General features: G+C 46.9%; 1 protein-coding gene across 1 annotated transcript in view; it reads right to left on the minus strand.

Annotated features, from left to right (window-relative positions):
• LOC147751201 (prolactin-like) overlaps positions 1 to 20,774 on the minus strand; it is a 39,459-nt gene extending 18,685 nt beyond the window's left edge. The window contains exon 1 of the mRNA XM_086933169.1: positions 20,666 to 20,774. Within this exon, the coding sequence (XP_086789295.1) occupies positions 20,666 to 20,774 (109 nt within the window). The remainder of the gene's footprint in view (positions 1 to 20,665) is intronic.
• Between the last annotated feature and the right edge of the window lie 3,648 nt (positions 20,775 to 24,422).

Raw genomic sequence — 24,422 nt, forward strand, 5'->3', positions numbered from 1 at the left:
CTGATGGCACCAAACAAGCAAGGCATGTGAGTCTGGACCTTTCTAGAAGAGCTCCCTTTCCTCTTTCATCCAATAGTCAATAGATTTACCCTTTCACACTTCCATCCACCGCTGATATCCATGATTCACCTTTACCCACCCTCAGCCATTCATTATTTGATCCATTATTCAATCTTTCGCCATTCTGTCATCCACTGGTCATTCCATCCATCCACATATCCATCCATACAGACATCCATTATCTATGCTTTCATCCATCTACATCAATCTACCTATACATTCATTATTTGACTTACTCATCCATCAATAAAGCCTTTAATTCATCAATCGATCCTTTTACCCATCCATTCATTCATCCATCATCCTGCCTCTCTATTTACTATGCCATCCATCCATCCTCTCAAATTAAAATTTACTCTGCCATCCATTCATCCAACCATCCTCTCAGATCCCCATTCATATCATTTACATCCACCTACCCATTGATCCATCCTCCGATTTCCATTTACTCTGCCATCTATTCACCCATCCATCCATCCTGTTAGATTTCAATTTACTTTGCCCTCTTTTCATCAATCGACTATCCATCCATTTATCTACCCCTCTCAGATTTCCATTTACTCTGCCATCCTTTCATCCACCCATCCATCATATCAGATTTCCATTTATTCTGCCATATTTTCATCCACCCATCCGTCCTCTCAAATTTGCATTTACTCTGCCATCCTTTCATGCAACCCTCTAGTCATCATCTCACCCAACTCATCCACCCATCCTGTCACCCATTCATCCATCCATCCATCCATCCATCATTTCACCCTTCAATACTTTCACCCACCCATCTTTTCACCCAACTATCCTTTCACCCACTCATTCATCCATCCATCCAACCTTCCATCCATGTATACATGCACAAATCATCTACCCACTGACCCTTTCACCTACACATCCATCCTTTTACCCACTCACCCATTCACCCAGTCATCCATCCTTTCATCCACCCACCCTTTCACCCGCTCATACTTCAATCCTTTTACCCATTCATCCATCCATCCTTTCATCCACCCATCCTTTCAATCACTCGTCCTTCCATCCTTTCTGCCCCAAACTTTTCACCCACTCATCCATCCTTTCACTTACTCATGCATCCACTTGCCCATCCTCCTCTCCATTTTCTATTAGCCTTTCCTTCTTTTAATGATAATTATAAGCTTTTGTCTGCCAAGTTGCAGATAACAGTCCCACAAAGAACCCCACCCCCCCAGTAGCTGGTAAAGAAGGAGTTCAGGATGCCCCTGCATCCATCCATCTACACATTCATCCATCCTCTCAGATCTCCCACTTAATATGTCAATCCTTCATCCAACCCACCCATTCATCAATCAATAAATCAATAAATCAATTAATCAGCATTTGTAAAGAGCAACACTATCACCCCTAGGGGTATCTGGGTGTTGTACCTCCATTGAAGAGTCAGGTCTTGAGTTTCTCTCAGAAGTCTGCCAACGAATGGGCTGTACGGAGCTGGAGGGTAAGGTTGTTCCAGGTCTTGGCAGCGATGTAGGAGAAGGAGCGGCCATCGCTGCGGCTGCAATAGATGTGGGGTGTGTGTGTGTGTGAGAGTAAATGAGGAGCAGCGCAGGTATCTAGAGGGTTGGTGGAAATTCAGTCAATGGTTGATGTAGAGCAGTCCTGCGTCATGGAGGGCTTTGTAGGCGTGTATGAAGATCTTGAACTGGCATCTCTTCTGAATGGGTAGCCAAGGGACGTCTCTCAGATGAAAGGTAATGTGGACTCATTTGGGAAGGTCCAGAATGAGTTTGGCTGCAGCATTCTGTATGGGCTGGAGTCTTCTGAGGAGCTGTGTAAAGATTCCGTCGCAGAGGGCGTATCCATAGTCGAGGTGGCTGGTGATGAGGGTCTTAGAGACAGTCTTGCTGGTGTTGGTTAGGATCCATCTAAAGATTCTGCAGAGCATGCGAAGTGTGTAGAAGCAGGTGGAGGTGACTGCGTTGACTTGTTGTTTCATGGTCAGTTGACAGTCAAGGATGATACTGTGGTTGCGTGCAGGGTTGGTCAGTGTGGGTGTAGGACCGAGTTCTGCAGACCACAAGCTGTGGTCCCATGTGGAGGTGTTCTTCCCGAAGATCAGTACTTCATTTTTGTCACAACTGAGTTGGAGACAGTTGTCTCTAATCAATTTGGCTACGTTGGTCATGATGATGCAGAAGCTGGTTTTGCCATTGATGGGGTCCTCTGTGATAGAGAGGATCAGTTGAGTGTCATCTGATTAGGAGATTATGTTGAGTCCATGGGATCTGACAATGTCTGCGAGGGGGTAGAGTAGCTTTTGAACAAGGTGGGGCTGAGGGTTGATCCTTGTGGTACGCCACATATGATGTCTTTGGGTGCAGAGGTGAAGGGCGGTAATTGGATGCCCTGTGTGCATCCATTTTGTCCAGCCTCAGAGTTATATTTACTCTGCCATCCTTCACCCATCCATCCATCCTCAATCCATCCATACATCCTCAATCCATCCATCCTCTCAGATTCCAATTTACTCTGCCCTCCTTTCATCCATCATCCATCATCTATCCATTCTACCATCCATCCTTCTCAAATTTCCATTCAGTCATTTATTCATCCACCCATCCCTCCTTTTAGTTTTCCATTTACTGTCATCCTTGAATTCAGCCATCTAGCCATCATCTCACACACTCATCTACCCATCCTTTCACCCACTCATCCATCCTTCATTTCACCCTTCCTTACTTTCACTTGAAGTAGTGTGGCTCACTGGTTAGAGGCGGCAGACCCGAGAGCAGAGGACAGCCCGGGACCAGGGTTCGATTCCCGGCGCGGCAGGTTTCTGGACCAGGGTCAGCGGACTCGATAATTCTCTCGCCTCGGTGCCCACTCTGATCAGCGATCACACTCGGCAACTCTGGGCATTAGCTTGCCTCATCTTCACTAACGGCCCCACCAGACCGCCGGGGATGCCTGGTCTCACCCTGGAGATACCCATTAAGGGACCATCTCTCAGGGAAGCCAGGAAGGGTTTCGCAGCGGTCGAAGCGCCTTGGGACCCTCCGGGTAAGTAGTGCGCTATATAAATGCCTATACATTTACATATCCATCCTTTCATCAACCCATCCTTTCCCCACTCATCCATCCAACCTTTCATCCACTCACCCTTTCACCCGTCCAGCCATCCTTTTATCCACTCATCCTTTCACCCACCCATCCTTCCACCCACTCTTCCATCCATCGTTTATCGTCCTAGACTTTGACCCACAGATCCTTCTATTCTTTCATCCACCCATCTTTTTACCCACTAATCCATCCATCGTTTCATCCACCCACAGTTTCGCTCACTGATTCATCCTCTCACTTACTCATGCATCCACTCGCACGTCCTCCTTTTCTCTTAGCCTATCGTTCTTTCTTTTAGCAATAATTATAAGCTGTCATCTATCTATCTGTTAAGTTGTAGCTGTAGTTGGTAAAGCAGGGGATTCCCAGCGACCCAGCTCATAATCTCCAAATCAGAATACAAAAAGAGGGTTTTGTGGGGACTTCAAATGTAAATTACCTAAATTGTGTTTGTAGTACAGAAGTGTTAAATTTGTGGTGAGCGTCAGGCAATACATATCATTGTACACATCAAAAAATGAGTAAATCCTGTAAAAGGGGTCATGGTTCAAAAAATAGAACACCAACATACCTATATTTTGGTTGCAAATTATTTAAGCTCCACCGAAGTTTAGGGTGCAAACGTTGAAGGACCAGAGTAGGAAATTTGGTTGCACCACTTCCGGCACATGGAGCTATGACAATGTAAAAAGTTATCCTCTTTTACATTAAGTGTAGACATTGATAGGGTAAGCAGAGCGGTACTGCCCTTGCCCAAGTGCAATTTATGTGATCTCCTTCATCTTCCTTGGTACTCAGTTTGCAAGACAAGGCATTCACCCACGCCTCACATTCACCCTTGACATAGCCTGGCTCTCTTACCATGTGTCATGTCACATGAACTGTGAGAGTGTTTGCTTTTTGTAGACATTTGCACAAGAGCTTTACGTAATATGCACATGGATACTTACACAGGTGCGCAACACCCATTGGGCTGAAAGGGTTTCAGCCCTCCTGTGGTGTGTCTAAGCCCGGGCTGCTGCAGCTCGAGTTGTTGTGGGCTTGGCTGGGCAGTGTCTAGAGCCTTATCTCCAGCACACCACTGTTTTTCACAGGTCTTTAAAGACCATTTGCATATTTACATACCTTTGTAAACTGGTTACAGAGATTTAGTTAAAAAAAGTTCTGGTTCAAGTACCACCTGGGCCCCCACTCTGCCTATTTCTTACTTTGTATTTAAAATTTACTGCCATAGTGCGAGAATGCATTACGTGAAAAGGAATATAAAATAGGGTTGCCAAAAGAAAGATGCCAAACCATTTGTTGTTTAAATAACCTGCAAAGTAGGGTTGCCAAAAGAAAAATGCCAGCCATGTGTTTTTTAAAGAGCCTGTAAAAATCTCGTCTTGACACTAAATAGGGTTATAAATAAAAAAGTATGTATTCATTTGTAATGTGACTTCTCTGTCTTTGTTTCCATTAATTGTCAGTCATAGATCATTCAGGAAGCCCTGGAACACAATTAAAAGTGCTTTCTAGTTATATTTGTGGTTCGAAGTATGCACACATAAGTACTGAAAATACGGCTATAGGTGACTTCTTCTTTTTGTACGGTCTGGGTCTAATCATAAACAAATAGAATAGCCCAGCACACTTTGTACACACAATATAGCAATTTGAATATTCAGAAAATGCTGAATTATTTCACAGACGAGTCGATGTTATGTTCCAGTTCATCCTTTATTTTTCATCATAAAAACTTTTGAAGCCGCCAACGCGTTTCGTCCCATCCAGGGACTTCTTCAGGGCTTGTAATGAATATAGACAGAAGTCTGGTATGACAGATCCTCATGTATTAGAAATGGGTAATTTCCATTTAAGTCAGTTTGCACGCTTTCCCATAGTTTAATATTCCAAATAGTTTTTGATAAGTATCTTTTTTCCCCTTTTTTTTCTCTTTTCCTCTCTTTCTTTTTTAGTGGAAACAATGTCCCGAATGGTAGAATTCCAGTAGTAACTGTCCTCGTCAAAGTCAGGTCCGAATTTCGTAGCGCGCCTGGCATCGCAAAATGCGATGCAGTGCGCGCTACGAAATTCGTTTTATTAATTAAATTGTTTACTTACCTGCAATTATCCATGTGCCAGTTTTTAGCACCCCCCCCCACCCTGTCCCTCCCCCTGCCCGCCTTCCTGCCCCACTGTAACTCCCTCCTTGGGCCGCGGCTGCAGGCAATGTAGAAACATTCGTATAGGTGCTGCCACATTCATCTGCCCTAACCCTCATACATACTTTGTCTTTGTTTTCCAATGTTTGCTTCCCCCTTTTCTGCCTTTCTCGCTCTTGTGCTGACCCAAAGCTGGATGTTGAAAAATAGCTTCTGGTTTTTAAAAATGGGAGCTGGTTCCTTCCATTGTTAACCATGGGCTCAATTAAGTAGTGGTTCAGCTAGAGGCCTTTAGGTGATTTACTTTGAAGAGGTGTATCATATTCGTACACGTTTACTCACTATTCAGCTCAGCATATCTGGTTAGTAGGCTATGCTATTGTGAGTGTTGGCACTATGAGGGAAATTTGCTAGCTGAGTTGGCATGACAGTGATACATCATCATGTGTCCCTAGTTATTTTATCTGGCTGTGTGGGAGTCTAGTCCATGCTTACCATGTTATGTTCCCTATTAGTACCCCAATATTGGCTCAGGTAATGAATGCACCATTCATCTACATTCCCTTGATATTACACTGCATAACGGTTCTTAGTAGTGACCTTTTACCTAGTTATGGTAATGCCTAAGGATGACATAGGGTTTTCTCTGAAAAGCTTAAACCTCATTCATTATGCATGAGGATTCTTGGAATCACAGCAGGACAGCAGGCCTACCATCTCCTGCATAATAACTATGTATAAGGGTCATTCCTTCTGACATCCTAGTCCGACATGACACAGCAAGGTATATCCCCAGGGGGTACCACTTTGTGTATATATACCATACCCTGCTGAGTTAGTCAGAGGGGAAAAGGACTTTCATGCCAACACACTGACGCAAAATCTGAAGCTCCTGTACGCAGGCACTAATGCTCGCAGTGGTCTGACATCCCTTGCAGGGTGTCCATCTCGAGACCAAGATGTGGTCCCATAGTCTCTCACTTCAGGTAATGGGATTGACTTTACCCTAGAGGGATTGTTGGCTTTACACCCACATACATGCTAGGTAAATTTAGGTTCATCCAGTTAGCGCTGCATCGTAGGAGTACGCATTTACTACTGTCATGTATTTTACATACTTGCCTGTATTCATTGTTTTAGCACAATGGTATCCTTTTACTCTGTTAGTGCTTGTAATCATTTATGTCTGTTACTGTCTAGTGATTTTTTCAGCACACCTGTTTTACACTAGAATGACTCTGGTTCAATAAATGCTTATTGAAAAACGTCCCCACCATTTATTCTGGGTATCTCTCGGAGATGAAGTGAGCACGAGTGACTCGGCGAAAAGTAGTACACTGTTTCCATGATCCCTGATGGGACAGGGTTGTCATGTTCGATAGTTGCCAAGAACTATTCTTTCCATTTTAAGAAAGGTTTCTAGTGGCACTGTGAGGTAGCTGGTATACAGGCTAACATACCCGGTAGGGGTGTCTAGAATCAGTCTGGCACCAACCCTATAGCGTATGTTGTCTAAACGCGGAGGTCCTATATAGGTTTATAGGGACTTCACGACATGGCGCCACCAATGTTGGTTTGGTACTTATTTAACAGTAAAATCTGAGTAGTTCAGCATTGGTATTCTCAGAGACCCCTACTCACATTTCCCCAGAGATGTCTGGAGGGGGAAGGGAACTATCCACCACAGCTGAGTAGACATATCTTATGTATTGGCTGTAGGTTTATCAAGCTTGAAGAATAAACAGATCCTGTTGTGCATAAAACTTTATCTCAGTTTCCTTGAAACTCTTCCTTGAGAAACTTTTGTCAACAATGGCTGACGAAGACTCAGCTATGCAAGCACAGTCGGCTGTAGTCAGGGAAGAAGAAGTAGAAGAAGAAGAAGAAGAAGATAAAATCAACATTTCAGAAAATGTTAGAACTGCCTTTACTCTAAAACTAGCAGTCTATGAAGTCTCGGCTAGGGGTGGGACAGTCACATTCGTGATTGAGGCACAGGAATCATATAGAACAGAGGTATTCTATTCATGGGCTAAATTCCCACCAGCAGATGCACAATCAAAGACATTGTATTCTTTTATTTTTACATTCTTTTTAGTAATCAAAACAAAGAAAAAAACAGAAAACAAATGGTTCAGAAACATTATAGCTTACATAGAGTGAGTTTGGCCGACAGAGTTACAGAACATGTCTACAACGCAACCCTCCCAATAGCCCTCCCGTTCCACCCTTCTAATATGGTTCACATAGACTGTTACGATACTGGGGACTGCCCTGTTCTGTAACCCACCCAGGCCCCCCCATGTCCTCTCCCATTTGTGTGGGCATCTTCTACTCTGATATACTGCCTGCTCGGCCCGTTGGCACCAATCTAAATACTTTTCCCAGGAGTCTACCGTTGGGACTACCCTTGAGCCCATACATGGGCGATGTTACATTTTGCCACCACCCCCAGAGCTAGCCATGTCATGGCCCATTTGGGCCATACTATTTCTCCTGTCACCCCCAGAATATGCCTTCTCGCTTCAAGTGGGACTTGCTCCCCCACTACCAATGTCATCACTCTGGCCACACCCTCCCGGAAGGCATGAATTTTGGGGCAGGCCCAGAGTATGTGGAAGAAGGTTCCAGTCTCACCACAACCCCATTTAGCCTGCACGGAGGTACAGTGACCCATGTGGTATTGTGCATTTCTTGAGGCGTAAGACCTGTGCAGGATGTGCAATTGGACCAATGTAAATCTTGCTTGTTTCGCTATCTCTCTGGGGCTCTGCAGAGTCTCTCGCCAGTCATCTTCCTCGAGGGGACCCACAACTGATTCCCATGCCACCCGCAGGGGTCCCAGACAGTCAGGTGTACTATTAATTAGTTTTTTGTAGGTGAGGGATACTGCCTTATCAATCATTGGGTCAAGGAGAAGTCTGTCTTCAAGTGGTGTATACTCCGGTATCGAGTCCCCTTTCTTCAGGTGGCAGTGAAGAGCGTGTCGCAACTGTAAATATCGGAAGTGTTCCGTCCCGCCCATTTGAAACTCTGTCTGAAGACTTTCAAAAGTTATAATTTTCCCTTTTATCCACACGTCCCCCAGAAGATCAATACCCATGCTAATCCACCTCTGGAAACCCTGCAGCCACCTCACCTCTTTTAGAAAGACACCCTCCCAGAGTGGCATTTGCTCAGTAAGTCTTGCCTCCCAACCATTCATTTTGGTCGCCTTCCACCACATCATAACGACTGTCTGAGTGTGTATCGGAAGAGACAGGGTGCCCCTTCTCCCCCAGAGCAGCCAAGTAGTTGCCCGTTCACATATCGAAACGGTCAACCCAATAGGTGCACTCGTCAGACGGCGAGAAGACCCACCTATTAATGTTAACAAGCTGAGCGGCACAATAATATTTTCGGATGTCCGATTCCGCCAGCGCCCCTCATATACCCCCTTCTGCGATTTCTTTAGGGCAAACCTGGAACAGCCCCCACCCCACAGCAAGGCTCGCTGCTCAGATTCAACTGTGTGGAAGAATGAAATGGTGTATTTTGTATGGCGTAGAGGAGATGCGGGCCATCATTTTGAACAAGACCGCCCTTCCCATAAGGGAGACCGGTAAGCACCGCCAATGGGCCATGTCCCCCTTCAGTCTGTCTAGTTGCGAATGTACATTCAGTCGCATGAACCCCTCCTCCGTTTTGGTAATCCAAATACCCAAGTATTTAAAAGAGTCCTTGTGAACGAGCTCCTTACATGCCGACATCAGGACTGGGGGTTCCCCTGCAAGTGTATATACCAAGGATTTATCGAAGTTTATGGCAAAAGGACTGAATAATATGGATGAGTCTATGAAAGGACTGCTGAGGGAGCTGGGCATACAGCAGGATATCATACGCATAGAGGGAGACACATTCTTCCCACCCCCCCACATCAATGCCTCTCACCAGCAGATCCCCTCTTACCCATTAGGGCATCGGTTCAAGTGCAAGTGCAAAAAGCACTGGAGAGAGCGGGCAGCCCTGCCGCAGACCACTGTGCAGCCAAAAAACTCTGGACACTGCTCCATTAACCCTGAAGCATGCCAACGGGGCTGTGTAAAGCAGTTCAATCCAGGTGCAGAAGCCCAGACCAAAGCCAAACTTGGCAAGTACAGCAAACAAATATGGCCACTCAATACTATCAAAATCCATATGAGCGTCAAGTGAGAGGAGTGCCGCCTGATTGACCGTTTGTTGCTGTGCTATATACATCACCCCATGTAAACGGCGAAGATTCAGTCTGGTGTTTCTGTGAGGCATAAAGCCGGACTGGTCCGGGTGTATCAAAGACTGTATCACAAGAGATAGTCTATTTGTGAGCGCCTTAGCCAATACCTTGGCCTCAAAGTTTAGGAGCGAGATAGGCCGATATGAACTACAGCAATCTTGTGTTCTGCCTTTCTTAGGGATTACGACAATAGTAGCTGTCCTCAGGCCAGATGGCAATTGACCCTCCGCCCTCGCCTCTTGGAACATACGGAGCATGTAGGGTGCCAGGTACCCTGCCACACATTTGTAAAGTTCCACCATGAAACCGCTTGTGCCCGACGACTTCCCGGACTGTAGGTCTCGTATTGCGCTCTAAATTTCTTCTATAGAGAAGTCCGCATCAGTAGCCTCCTGGTCCTCTACATTGAGCGAAGGTAACACAATATCCCTTAGAAACTCCATGCAATTCTCCACCCCCCTATCTGTCTGGGTCTGGTAAATCCCTTCATAATAATGGGCAAACGCCTCTGCAATGACTGCCCCTGCCCCCTGTACTGTACCGTCCAAGGTCCGTATCTCAGAGACCCAGGTGCGACCTCTATTTCTTTTCTCCAACCATGCAATGAGTTTATTAGCTTTATCGCCTAGGTTGTATATGCGTCTTTGTGTCGCTATAGCGTGTGCGAGCTGTGTTTGCCTCTAAAGTCTCTGAGCTCTTTTTGTTTGAGTTGAAGTGTATGTAGACGTACCCTGTTGCCCACGCTCTGTCCCTAATGCAGATTTAAGAGCTGTAATCTCCTGCTCCAGACTGTCTCATTGCGCCCTCTTTTCTTTGCGTCTAGCTCCCGCAGTCTCTAACACAAAGTCCCTGGCCCGCTTCATGGGCCTCCCACAATATACAGTCGGATTGCACCAATCCTAGGTTATCTGTAAAATATTGCTCGGGACGTTCTTCAAATTGCTCCAGGAACTCCTGATCATTGAATAAATATGGATCTAAGTGCGGAAGTAGAGTCCAGTCCCGGGCCACCCAGAACACCTCCACCGGGGAATGGTCAGATATTCCCCGGGCCCTATGACAGCCTACCTGGAAGAGTCCAACAGAGGTTGCGTGTGTGAAGATGTAATCCAAACGGGACCAATGCTGTGCGCCACAGAGATGTATTGTTTAGCAGTGGGATTATGCAATCTCCACAGGTCAACCAACCCCATTGCAGTCACAAAAGCTTTCAATGGCCGCACCTCCCTAGTCCTAAGGGAGCTTGTGCCTCGGTATAGTTCCAGAGACATCATCTCGTTCATGTCCCATCCCAGGATGAGAGTACCCATTGGCATGTCCCATATTATTTTGCTACGGTCTGGGAATGTCGCCCCATGCAGTCTCGGGGGGATGTACACTGAGCATATTTTTAGGGTATGCCCCTCCCACATTCCAGACAATGCAGCATATCGCAACAAAGGATCACACCATGTGCAAGGTACCACTAGGGGCACTGAGTTCTTGAGCAGCATCGCTGTCCCCCTTGAACCAGTTGTGAACCCGGTATGCATTACAAGCGTGTACCCAAACCGGTTGAGCACTAGGTAATTATTTCCCTTCAGGTGTGTCTCCTGCAGGAGCACTGCGTCCGGGAAATGTCGACGGAGACATTGTAACACCACAGTTCTTTTAATTTTGTCCCCAGACCATTAACCTTCCACGATAACACCTTTAGTTTCTTAGTGTGTTGTGAAGCCATCCAAGAGGAACATGTAACCAAAAGCCACCCACCTCCTGCCTCCCTTTACCCCTATGTATCAATGTGTTACCAACTGTCCTGAGATCCGGAACACTGCAAATGGCAATGACTTTCTGAATCAAGATCAACACAACTGTACAAAGAAAAACCCCGTTAACAACAACCCCCCTCCCTACTACCCTGCTACCCTGCTACCCTGCTGCGTAGGCCTAAAACTATCCACATTGATGATGCAGACAGGCGAAAATGGGTGTCTCTCCAACCATCCTCCCGGCTCTGTGTGGTCCTCTGCGATTGACCCTTATCCAGCCATTCCTGAACCTCCGAGGGTGCTGTGAAGAACCAGGACCTGCCATTGTCAATCACTTTCAGGTTCGCCGGGAAAAACATCATGAACTTTATGCTCCTTTCCCTTAGGGTACACTTCACGCCATCAAAGGAGCAGCGCTTCTGTTGTACCTTTAAAGTGAAATCTGGGAAGAATCTAATGATCGTGTTATCATACACGAGGTCGCCATGGAGCTGAGCGGCTTGCAAAATAGCATCCAATCCCTATAGTTCAGGATCCTGGCAATAATTGTTCTGGGGAGAGCCCCCGGCTTCGGCGGAAGGACCGGAGCTCTGTGAGCCCTTTCAACTGTAAAAAAGGTAGACAGACGCTTTGCTTTGAGATGATTCAATATAAGGCCCTCCAGAAATAGGTCCATATTAGGGTCCTATGCTCCTTACGGAAACCCAACAACCCGTATGTTGTTCCGACGGGCCCTTCCTTCATTATCCTCCAGCTTCAGGGCCACCTGCTTGTGCTGGTGGACCTGCTCTTCTAGTTTACGCGTGGTAGGTTGAAGTTCCGATATGGCTGAATCCGCCACTGTAACTCTCTCCGAGGACTTGCTCATGTCGGCTCAAATTAAGTTCAGTTCAATAGAGACTTTGTCAATCTTGGTTTCGAGCATCGCGCCAAGAACATGAATGACCGACATTATGGAACTTAGGGAAGGTTCGGATGTTGCCTCTTGGCCACCAACGGCTCCCTCCTCCACAGCCGGCTGCTTCGGGACTGCATATTTATCCAATTTGTTGGATTGCACCTGAGAAGCACATTTAGGCTTCATGTTGTGTAGGACTGGACTGCAGTAGATTCAGTATGAGATGGGTACCCTGTGGGCTCCGGTCGACCTCAATTCCGTCCGTTGGACCCAGCCTCTTGATCTTGCAATCAATGACGATCGTCAACCAGGGAAGGGTCCGCTGCCCAGCCACAAACCCCTTCTCAATACTCCAGGCACGCTACAGAGGGTCCACTCAGGCCACGTTGCATGCATAGTCCCAGGGCCGGCACACCCCAAAAGGTTTCCAGGCCCCCTCCCTGACAGTTGGAATTGTGCAGTCCTGCAAGTCATTGTGTAGAAAGGGCTTCAAATCTACACCCCGCCGGAGTATGGGCAGGATTTTGGACTATCAGCACAGCAGCAGTGCGGTCACACAGGTCCTCGGTTCATGGCGTGGGAGCACTGGCCGAGGAGCCCCATGCTGCACACACAGGCAATGAGAGGCCAAGCTGTTGTAGGGGCCCTCTAAAGGCACTGATAGAATTGATTGAGTAGGGGAGGCACCAGTTCACACCCAGCAACCCAGGCCGCAGCGCAGAGGCACCCCACTGCCAGAGAGGTACGCCGCGGGGCACAGGCACCCAATCTGGTCCAATCCCACTTGCCCCAAACACCGCAGGAATCAGCAATAGAGGCGGGGAGGCCTCGTCCATCTCACCCGCCCAGTTCCACCACAACGTGCTACCAGGTATAATTAGTCCAGCTACAGAACAGTCCCGCTGCCTCCTAACACCACTTTGCGCTGCAATCCTTACCAGGCGGGTGCAGCAGCACTACGCATGGATCCCTTCAGGTCAGGATGTCAGCGAGGGTTGTCATTTCACCACCTCCAGGCAGTATTTAGACCCGCCGTTGTCCAGAGCCCCAGTCAGCGCCAACAGGGTCTCGAGGCCCTTGGTTCCGGTCGCGGCCCACCAGCGTCACCGAGTCGATAAATGGCTCTTCGCTGTGCGATCCACAACAGCTGGGGCCAATGCTAATAGCTACACACAGCAGCACAGAATTGTGCAGGTCAGACGCAGGGGCCCGTCCTCAACACCCACTCATGTCCATCACGAGGGGCCACAACCCCCACCAGCCGCCCGTCGCCTCCTCTGCCATCCAACACCGCCCGGCTCCTCAATTCCTACCGGGTGGGTATGGCAGCTCGGCACAAGATCTCCAGGACCCACTAACTCCAATTCAGGCCGCATAAGACAGTACCAGGAAACACTGGCGGCAGCATAGCTCGTAACTTGGGCACCGTACAGCGGCTCCGGAGGCCCCTAAGGTTCTCAGCCTCGCCGGTCCGCACCGTCTAACTCTGTCTGTAAGAGTTGTTGCTTCAATGATGGGACACCAAACAACTGTGCTTGGTGGTCCGCTCTCACTCAGGTACTTTTAAGGTTGCAGCTGCTTGATAATGGACTGATTTCATGGGCCCCAGCATAGCTCTTGCTCTACGCTGCCATCTAGGCAGACGCCAAGCCATGCCACAGACATTTCATTCTAACACTGAAGATGAAACATCAGATAAATACTGTCCTTATGAGGACACTGAAGTTCCACTCACCTACCGGAAGCACATGAACTGGTTTAAAGATGCGCTCCCCCACACAAAAGACAAAGTAAGACTAGATACTCTCAGAAGAGATGAAGCCACTTGGCCAGTCTTAGCGGCCTACACTCTGCATACAGACATTGACGCAATGCCAGTAGCAGACCTACGTCCACTTAACAAAGAAATAATAAAACTTTACAGAAACCTCACACAGTTTGTGATGAGAACACTCATGCTTCAGCCAACAAGAGCTACACAGACAGCACAAAGTCAGGGTTGTACAACTAAAATTACACCACAAATGCTATACGCAGTTATGGGTAAAATGCCCACTAAATGAGAGCAAATACCATTCTGGATAGCTCAGAAAATAACACAGCTAGAGGCAGTATTTCCGCACACAAGCCCTCAAGAAAAACACAGAATGCTAACGATCTGCTTGCCAATGGGGAAAGCCCCCCGGATGGAGGAATGTATCACTTGGGGTAAGTTTTTGCTGCCATACCTACCAGAACTCGTGGTATCCCTTCATTAGCAGTAATACCAGACGTATTAAGAAAAATACAAACTGATCATGGAGTTGAGCCTGCTCTAAACTTAGGGATGAAATTATTAGGTATTTTTGCCCAGGTATCAGCTATAATATTAGCAAATAGAAAAGGGGAGGCAACAGCAGTGGCAATCGGCTAACCCCTGAGAGATTTCACTCCTTTACAACAGGAACATGAATTACCTAAAATTATCACAGACACCTATGCTGAATTGGGTAGAGATTGTTTGGGAGCAAGAGCAACAAAACCTCAACTCATGGGTGGTCCTGAAAAGGATAACACAAAGCAAGCACCTGGTTCTTCCAAGAATAAATGGGATAATAACAATAAAAACCAAAAGTTTAGAGAAAATAGATCTCTATCTAGAGTGGGTCTCCTCAACAGTTGCCCTTTGAAAGGAGATAAAACTTTAGGAAAAGAGATAACATTAAAAAACCTGACAGGTATCAGGATACTGATACACATTCCTCTTGTTCCTTTCAGGGTTCACCAAGAAACTCCGAGAGAAAAGGACGATCAGAACACAGACAAGAAGAGTGTACAAAGTCCAGAGACACGCCACGCACTTCAGATTATCCTTCCAAGAAAGAAGAGAAGCCAAAATCAAAACCTCAATTTAAGAAGAAGAAAGTAGCAGGTCTAAAAGTTAGACATGCCGAGAATTCTGAACGGGGAATGGGCTCTGACGATGCTAGACAGCGCAGCAGAAGTAACAAAAGCTCGCCAGAACTTGAATTTCTGGTGACAGTGGAGTTGAATGAGTACATCACAGTGAAAACATCTGAAATAAGGGTAAGAGTCCCACAGAGCTTACATGAAATAACACTCCAAATGGAGGGGACCAAACCCAGAATATTTAACGGTTTCTTTTGGGAGAACCTGACTTATGGCTATGACATCCTTTTAGCTGTAAAAGTTTGGCCACCTAAAATTGTTATGGATTGCCCAAAGCAAGAAACAGTCACTTTACCAGCTTTTTCCGACCACGTTCCAATATACCTAAAATCCGCGTAAAAACTACCCAACTCCAATGTGACAATACCAAATAAAACAAGAAATGAAAACAAGAAGAGATCAACTTGAATACCAACGTGTAATTGAAACTATCCTCAATGAATAATCCTTTGTTTCCCATAATGAAACACAATAATTCATATCGCCTAGTTTTAGACTCCAGACATCTGAACACATGCGCTAAAACATTTGCAGCACAGAATGCACACAACGCCGTAATAATGAATCACATCGTGCGAAACAAAATACAAAACAACACTAGATGTCTCAAATGGATTCTTCTGACAAAATATAGCATGTAAATGCAGGTATCTAACAGCATTTACCACGCTAGGCTCTCAGAGTCAATTTTGTCAACTCACTCAAGGGTATAAGAATATCCCCAGGTTGTTTTATGCAAGGGTAACAGGGTACTTGGATGAAGAAGCATTGTCCTATGTTGATGATATTTATCTGACGGATGTTGATTTACAGGATCACTTTTTTTTTTAAACTTCATTTATCATTTTCAAATAATAAGATAATGATGCATTTCACGTTACATATCATAGCGGGGGAATGGTTTCAAAAATGGAAAGCGCACATACAAAACATACATTAATACATGGTACATCGTTCGGGCTACTAAAAAAAATCATGAACTGTATAAATGGAGGGCTATGTGAAATAGAAGGCACAGAAACAGGAAATGAAGAAGGAGAAAATAAAGGCATATACAACCACACTAACATTACATCATATATGTAATAGCATGATACTCAGTCCCACAAAAATTACATCAAGGGGCAAAAAAACAAGCGAATATAAAACAGATGTATATTGTTAACAATTGCAGGGTACATCAGCCAATCCCCTCAGGAACTATGTGATTTTCTGTCTGAGACTGTCGGTCAGCAGCAATCTTGGTAATGTAGGAGCGATATAGCCCCCAAATATCAACAGGTCTGGACACACTAGGGACCTGTGTAGAGTACTCCACACAATTAGTATTACAAAAGGCCATACTCCCAAGCCATGACTTCAATCTCGGAGGTCGTCTATCACACCATAGTTATGCAATTTCCCTCTTCGCCAGCAAGAATCCCAGTGCAGCAAGCTTTCGAACAGCGCGTGGGAAATGGAAACATAGCCCAGCAATGCAATTTCTGGAGTGGGGACCAGGTTAATGCCTAAAATGTCACTGAAAATACGATGTACCTGGGACCAGTAATCATGGAGAAGGGGACAGGTCCAAGAGAGTTGGGCAAATTCGGCAAAGGGGGCCTTGCACTTTGGGCAGTGGTGGGGATGACTAGGGTCTATTCTATGTGAGCGTGTTAGGGTGTGATACAGCCTACGGAGAAATTTAAAAGGGATGAGTTTGTGTCTACTGTTCAGGGAAATTTCCATCGTAGCCTTACAGCACTGTTCCCATTGAATGTCTGAGATGGGTTTCCCCAGATCCTCCTCCCAAGCGACGCGAACTTTAGCGTCCAAAGCGGGGATTGAGGCACTGCACAATATTTATAATTTAGAAAGCATGTGTGCCCCCGATGGGGGTTGGATGAGAAGCGTAAGCGGGAGAGCAGTATCAGGAGCCAATGGAAATGAAGGAAACGAAGTTCGCAACATGGAGCGTAATCTAGTCAAAACAAAGGAGTCCATGAATGAGCGTTCAGTGAAACGAGGGTCCTCAGATGTGGAAAAAGCGTGGCCCTCAGGAAAGATGTCACCAATGGTATGAATGTGGAATTTAGCCAATGTGTTTTTGACAACTAATTCCCCGGTGATCGGGAACCAAGAAGCATTGGGCAAAGGAAGGGCGGGGGAATACAACTGGTCCAGGCCAAGAAGCCTACGCAATCTGTCCCAGGCCCAGCAAGTGGACAAGACAGTCTGTATGTCCCGCGGGTCACGTGGGAAGCCCTTAGGAAGTACAGTAGAGAGGAGTCCAGCAAGGACCAAATCAGCTTCAGGTTTTAAATACAAAATGCGAGCATCTGGGTGGAATCAAGGGTACGCGTAGGAACATTGTGCGATTAAAAAATAGAGATAAAAATCGGAACGCCGAATCCGCCTCTTTCATATGGAAAAGTCATTACACGCCAGGCGACACGTGGACTTTTGTCTCCCCAAACTAAGCGCAAAACAAAGAGCGCAGTTGGGAAAAAAAAACTTTGGTAAGAGGTATCTGGATATTATTAAAAAGATATAAAAATCAAGGGAGGACAACCATTTTAATTATGGCAATACGCCCTGCCATAAACAAAGAGAGGCGAATCCACCTCTCAACCTGGCTCTCCAATAAACTACCTGCACCACCATAATTTAATCTAATTATGGCGGCGGTATCCAAATGAACATGACCACCTAAATATTTGACTGAATCGTGACTCCACTCAAGGGAGAAGGGGCAATTCCAAACTGAAGTGCTAGGGGTAAGCGGAAAAATAACTGATTTGTGCCAATTGATGCGGTGGCAAGAGAATTTGCCAAAGCGGGTTATTTCCAAGATAAGGGGTCTAGATTTATATGAGGCATCCTGACATACAAAATCGTATTGTCCGCATACAGTGAGATCAGGAGAGGGCCAGTACGGAACTGGAGCCCCCGGTGCACATGCTTTTCCTGAAAATGACGGACCAGAGGATCCATCGCTAGAATGAAAAGTAGTGGGGATAAGGGGCACCCCTGACGTGTGCCGCGGGACAAGGAAAATGGCTCTGTAATAGTGCCATTAAGGTGTAGTCTAGCCGTAGGAGCAGTATATAATAGCGCCACAGTGAAGACAAAGCATTCTGGCATGCCCATGTGTCCCATGATGGACAGGAAGAAGGGCCACTCCAAAGAGTCAAACGCTTTCTCAGCATCAAGAAGGATCGCCGCAGCCGGAGTGGAGGGGTCTATTTGATGTAAGACAGCAAACAGGGTCCTCAAGTTCAAAGAAGTGGAGAGATGTGGCACAAAACCAGACTGTGCTGAGGATATGATAGCAAAGCCGGATGGCGACAACTTTAGCCAGAATCTTATAGTCGAGGTTTAAGAAAGAGAGAGGCCTGTACAAGCTGCATAATTTGGAGTCTCCGCCCGGCTTGGGGAGAAAAATAATGACCGCCTCTCTGAACCTGGGGGGTAGACAGCTCGTCTCAAGTGCCTCGGCATATACTTCCACTAATCGCGGGACTAAGGTTTTTTTGAAGGCCTTGTAAAACTCGGCGGAAAAGCTGTCTAGTCCAGGCGCCGTAAAACCCCTCAACGCATCAATAGCTTCGACTATGCTATTTTGAGTGATGGGCGCAGCCAGAAATTCTTGCATATGTTTTTCCAGATAGACCATGGCGATCTCGTTGAGGTAGTCACCCTGATCCCTCAAGTCGCCCGTCAGTGTGGACGTATATAAAGTTTTGTAATAGGAAAGGAAGGTGTTGCAAATTTCGGGCGTGGAATCCAGTAAATCACCCTGTAGACCCACAATTTCTGTGACGTAAGACGAGTTATAAGGGGGGCGAAGTAGATGAGCAAGTAACCTGCCGGGCCTGTCGCCCTCACCATATTAACGCGCTACGAATTATTTGGTAAGAAACTTCAGTTCCCTGTCTGCTTCATCTCTAAAGCCCATCATTAATGACAAACATCTGGTCTCCTGCTCACTGGAGGGGATCAGTAATAGTTCCCTGTCTAACGCAGCAATGTCTTTTTCAATACGGGACAGTGTGGAGCGAATGTCCCTCAACACACCTACATGTTTAGCAATGCAAACTCCACAAATGTATGCCTTGAACCCCTCCCAAAGAACCGCCCAGGAAGCCATCGACCCAGTGTTGAGGTCGAAATATTCCTCGATTGCCTGCCGGACTTCCTCGGTAAAGACGGGGTCAGATAGTGCCCTCCCGGGAAATCGCCACTGTCTCTCAAATCCACCCAGTCTCGGGACCATTAATTTAAGAACTATTGGAGAGTGGTCTGATAGTGTGCGAGGGAGTGTGAGGAGGTTTTCCACCCAACTGGGTACCCCAGGAGAGAGGAGCCAGTAGTCTATCCTAGTCCAGGTATTGTGGAACCCTGAATGATGTGTAAAGTCAGGGAGATGTGGGTGTAGCCTCTCCTCGATGTCAATTAAGGAGAAGTGTGCGCACATGTCAAGCAGAACCAGGTGTGATCTAGTTTTAGTATCGGGGGAGGTGGACGTGCTGTCTCAAGTGGGAATCATCAATAGATTAAAGTCACCCCCTACAACCAACAGTCCAGGCTCGAGAGTGAGAAGGTGCACCTGCAGATTTTATTAAACGGAAGGGTAGTCGACGTTGGGGCCATAGATCCCGACCAGTGTGAGTCCCGGTGACTATCAAATAATGGCCCTCTTCGTCAGTCGTGGTGTTGGAAAGAGCAAACGGTACTCGCTTGTGTATAAATATGGCTACTCCTCTGGAGTATCTACTATAGTTAGGAAAAAAACGATGTGAGCCCCAGTTTCTGGCAACCTGAGAGGAGTCAGAAGAGTACAAGTGTGTCTCCTGTAGGAAGGCGATATCAACATTGTGTCTAAGGATGTAGTTGAAAACCTGTTTACATTTTTTAGTATTATTCAGCCCCGAACGTTCCAGGACATCAGTGAAATCCCGGAAGACCCGGGCTGAAGGCCTAACTTGGCCATGCGAGAATCAATATCAAAGATAATCTGAAGTGCGCGCTATTCAATCTCAACCTGAGAGCATAATAAACAATGCAACAATCATAAATGAAAAAAACAAAACAAAATCCCGCCCCCCACCCGCCACCCAGCCTCTTGTCGACCCCCAAGAGGCGAACCCACTGAACCAATTTAGCGCAACATCGTAATGTGCATGACACTGACCAAATAGGAAAACAATAAGCAATTAAAAAAAAAACACAAAAATCAAGAAATCAAAGGCATCCGCCATGGGGGGCAGCAACGCCACGACGGTCAGGCAGACCCATATGACAAGTCACGAATGAGCAGTAGAAATGTACGAGATCAGGTAACACAGCAAAATTAAAAGGATATGAAGTAGTGAATCATCAGCCAGACCCTGGATCCGTGAAGAGTTCTACTCTGTTTTGGGAGTCGCCATGCACAGGAGAGAGCGAACCAGGAGCGATTGCAGCGCCCGACCCGTTTTTCTTATAGGCCTGGCAGAACTCCTGCGCTTCGTGGGGGTGTCGAAAATGCAAAACTTGCCAGCAACATCCACCTTTAGTCGCGCTGGATAGAGCATTCCATACTTAAGGCCCAGGTTCCTCAGGGTAGCCTTGACGCCATTGTACTTAAGTCGTGCCTCCTGGACCATGAAGGTGAAATCCGCAAAAAAAGACAAAGTACTGCCCTGCCACTGGACCTCACCCTTCTCGCGCGTTGCAAGCAGAGCAGCATCTCAATCACGGAAATTCATGAGTCTTGCAATGATGGGGTGTGGAGGTAGGCCGGGGCGAGGACGGGGCCCCAGAGATCTGTGGGCCCACTCCACCACAAACCCCTGTGTGAACACTTCTCTGCCAAACAGATCAATGAGTAACTTTTCCACGAAGATATCCATGCATCCAGTTGAGGTCGTCTCTGCCACGCCAAGGATGCAGAGGTTATTGCGTCGGCTACGCGCTTCAAGGTCCTCGTTCTTGATGGCCACATCTTTGAGGATCTTCTCCACTTGCTCCAGACATTTCAACAATTTGGAGGTGCCGTCCTCTATATCCAATACTCTGGACTCCACCACATCCAAACGCCGGTCGTGAGCCTGCACCTTAGACCCCATGTCAGCCAGCTTTTGCTTGAGGCTGTCAAAGCGGCTGTCAAGCGACTTGAAACCAGCTCTCATCTCACTCATCATGGCAGTGACCAAAGAAGTTGCGTCGTCCCGTGAATCCACAACGCCGATGGAGGAGCCGGGGGGGAGGGGGGCATCAGAGGTGACGAGGGAAGCTTTGTCGAAACTGAGCTTACGTTGGTTCGGATTTCTCTTCCCCATAGTGCGAAGCGGAAGGTGACAGGCGGTGGCGGAGTGGTAAAACAGCAGGGATAGGCGTCTCTACTCACAAGGTAGGAATCTAGGCCCAGAGAAGGAGCACTAAAAGCCACAATCAAAGAACAGGAAAAGTTAATGAGAGAAGCGCAGGTAGCCAAATTGGCGCAATAGGAGCACTCGTGACGAAGCAGGTAGGGCCAATACCAAGGCCCGTGAAGAATCCACAGTCCGGCCAAGCGATGGCCGGGGCGTAGAGCTGCAGCGCCTAGGGCCAAGGAGCGAAATTAGATGGCTCGTCCTCCTACAGGGCGAAAGCTTCATGTCCCAAAATGGCGCTACGGTGGAGGGCAGTAAGTTCACGAAAGAACAGCTATCAGGCAATCACTGAAGCCTCCCCACACGTGTGGCAGTCGTCAGTACCAATCACCAAATGACTGAGGAGGGGGGCCCAGGGAGACCGGGAAGCAGTGCTGTTCAATAAGGGCCGCAGGATGGCCATGCGCTGGAAGCCGGATCGCGTGCAGCAGGGCAGAAGGGAAAGGTAGCGTTGCGGCCGGGGTGGAGGCAATGTGGAACAGGCGGGGCCGCCACAGGGCAAGGGAGGGCACTCACCCCCACAGGACCCACCACCACACTCCACCGCGGCACACGGGGCGCCCGTCCCAGACCCCCCGCATACCGGAGATGACCGCAACTCTAGGCCCGGGACCACGCAGAAGGCCCGAGAGCCGAAAGCGCGTCCCGGAGACCGGGATCCAGGCCGGCCCAGCTCCGAAAAAGATGGGGGAGGGAGGGGGCGCACAGACCAATGCGAGGGAGCGCAGTAGGCAGCACGGACCCCACAGGCGCGACACCCACCACCAGGCCGGCCTCAGATAGGGTCTTCAAGGGAGAGGGCATTGGCCCCCCAATCCCCTCTGCCGTTCTAGTGCCTCACACCCTCGCAAAACACCAATTGGGCACCGGAAGGCTGCTAATGAGGGCTGCAGACGAATGGAGTAATTTTGCTGGGCTCAGGAGTGAGTTAAAACATTGAAAAATGGATAGTTGGAAGCCCGACCAGCGGAGCTTCAAGCAGAGGCAGCCATCTTGGTTGCCTCCGTGGCCACGCCCCACGATTTACAGGATCACTTGACCAGGGAGAGCACCATAATGTTGCGGTTTGCCTCTGAGGGCTACAAATTTACCTTTAAAAAATCAAAAAGCACATCTAAATGTCCTATTTTTGGGATACAAGATATCAAGTGAATGAAAAAGCCTGGCAGTTAATTTTTTAGAAAAGTGTGCGCTGCTTCGACCTCCAAAATCGCTGAAAAACCTACAATCCATATTGGGATTTTTACATTTTCACAGAAGATGCATTTTAGATTACACAGAAAAAGTAAAACCTTTCTACCACTTAATACGACCTGATTTTTCAGTTAGGCATTGCACATAGGAACACACAGATATCCTTAGTACCCTACAAGCTGACATGATAGCTTCAAAACACTTGCAGACACCCATAAACGTATGTAATCTTGTGATCTGGGTACACTTACCTAACCTTCAAAGAAGGCAAAACAGTACCCATCGCATACAAGTCACACTAGTACACAAACGCTGAAATCCGCTTTGCTTCTACAGAACAAATAATTACAGCAGTACAGACTGCTGTAGCAAGAGAAAGAGCACTGGATCAGGAGAAATGAATAATTGTTGTAACTCCAATAATAGCCTTAGAGGCTGCTACAAAGGCAAGGTTCCTAATGCTTAAGGCCTACATCCAAGATGGATACAATGGGCCAATTCTCTCACTGCAACGGATACAGATATGACCCAAGGTTAAAAACACAAGCATTCCTGCAATATGAACAAGATTATCCTCTACCAAATGAAATAATGCCTCTAGATCATTATGAATACATTAGTTACACAGACGGATATGCTCAGCCGGCCGCATAAAGTAAACAGCAATACAGCTCCGCATGTGCAATTGTTAAGGGTCATATGCGGGATAGCAAGTTTCATCCCAGTGATACAAAGACACAGTCTCTAGGAGACTGCACGGCTCAGCTGGCAGAACTAAAAGCCCTATTACTGGCAGTAATAAATACGGATCGAGAATTCCCCACACATATAGTGTGCGATTCTTTTCATGTAATGAATATATTCACTACTGGGGTCAAAATGGGTTTAAAGACTCAAAAAGTGGCACAATTAAGCATAAAATGCTATGGGAACAGGTAGCTGAGTTGAAAAACGAACTACCAAGAGCTCACGTGATACACACGCTGAGTCACCAATGTGATGGCATTCACGTTGAAGGGAATTAGTTGGCTGATGAAGCACAAAGGAGGCAGTATGTAATGCTGCCGTATCTGCAATCACTCATTCAAAAACTAGACTAGACGGACAGATAATGGTAGCTGTCATTGCTTCACACAAAAGTAGCACAGCCTTACCAAAAGGTTTTCCACTCAAGTACTCCTCTAAATTAGATACAAACAACATTCCGTATGCTCGGATTCCAGCAGTGGGGGATAAAGTAATACCAAACATGGATCGCATATTTGGCTTACTCCTAGCTGCACATGAGGGTCTAGGTTCTGCACATGCAGGTATTACCGTGACAGTTTCTTTACTAAAACAACGCTATTGGTGGCCTGGTTTAACAAAACAGATGAAAAATGTTGTCTTAAAATACAACATCTGTCAGCAGATGAAGGGTTCCACTGTAGCACGTCCTGCGCAGACACCACTACCTATATCAGATAGACCACTCACGTGTGTCTATTTGGACCGGTTGTATGTCATGACAACGCTTGGTATTACCACGCGTGCCATTACAACGCAGGGATTACAACAAAAATCGTTACAACAACTTTCGGTGGAGGGCGCTGGATAGTGGAATAGTTTAATTTTCTATTCCAACTCCAGCCCACGTTGACAGTAGGGAAGGTGTTGGATAGAAAATTAAACTATTCCCTATCCAAC

The sequence above is a fragment of the Lissotriton vulgaris genome, chromosome 1_1 (assembly GCF_964263255.1).
Source record: "Lissotriton vulgaris chromosome 1_1, aLisVul1.2, whole genome shotgun sequence".
NCBI classification, from domain to species: domain Eukaryota; kingdom Metazoa; phylum Chordata; class Amphibia; order Caudata; family Salamandridae; genus Lissotriton; species Lissotriton vulgaris.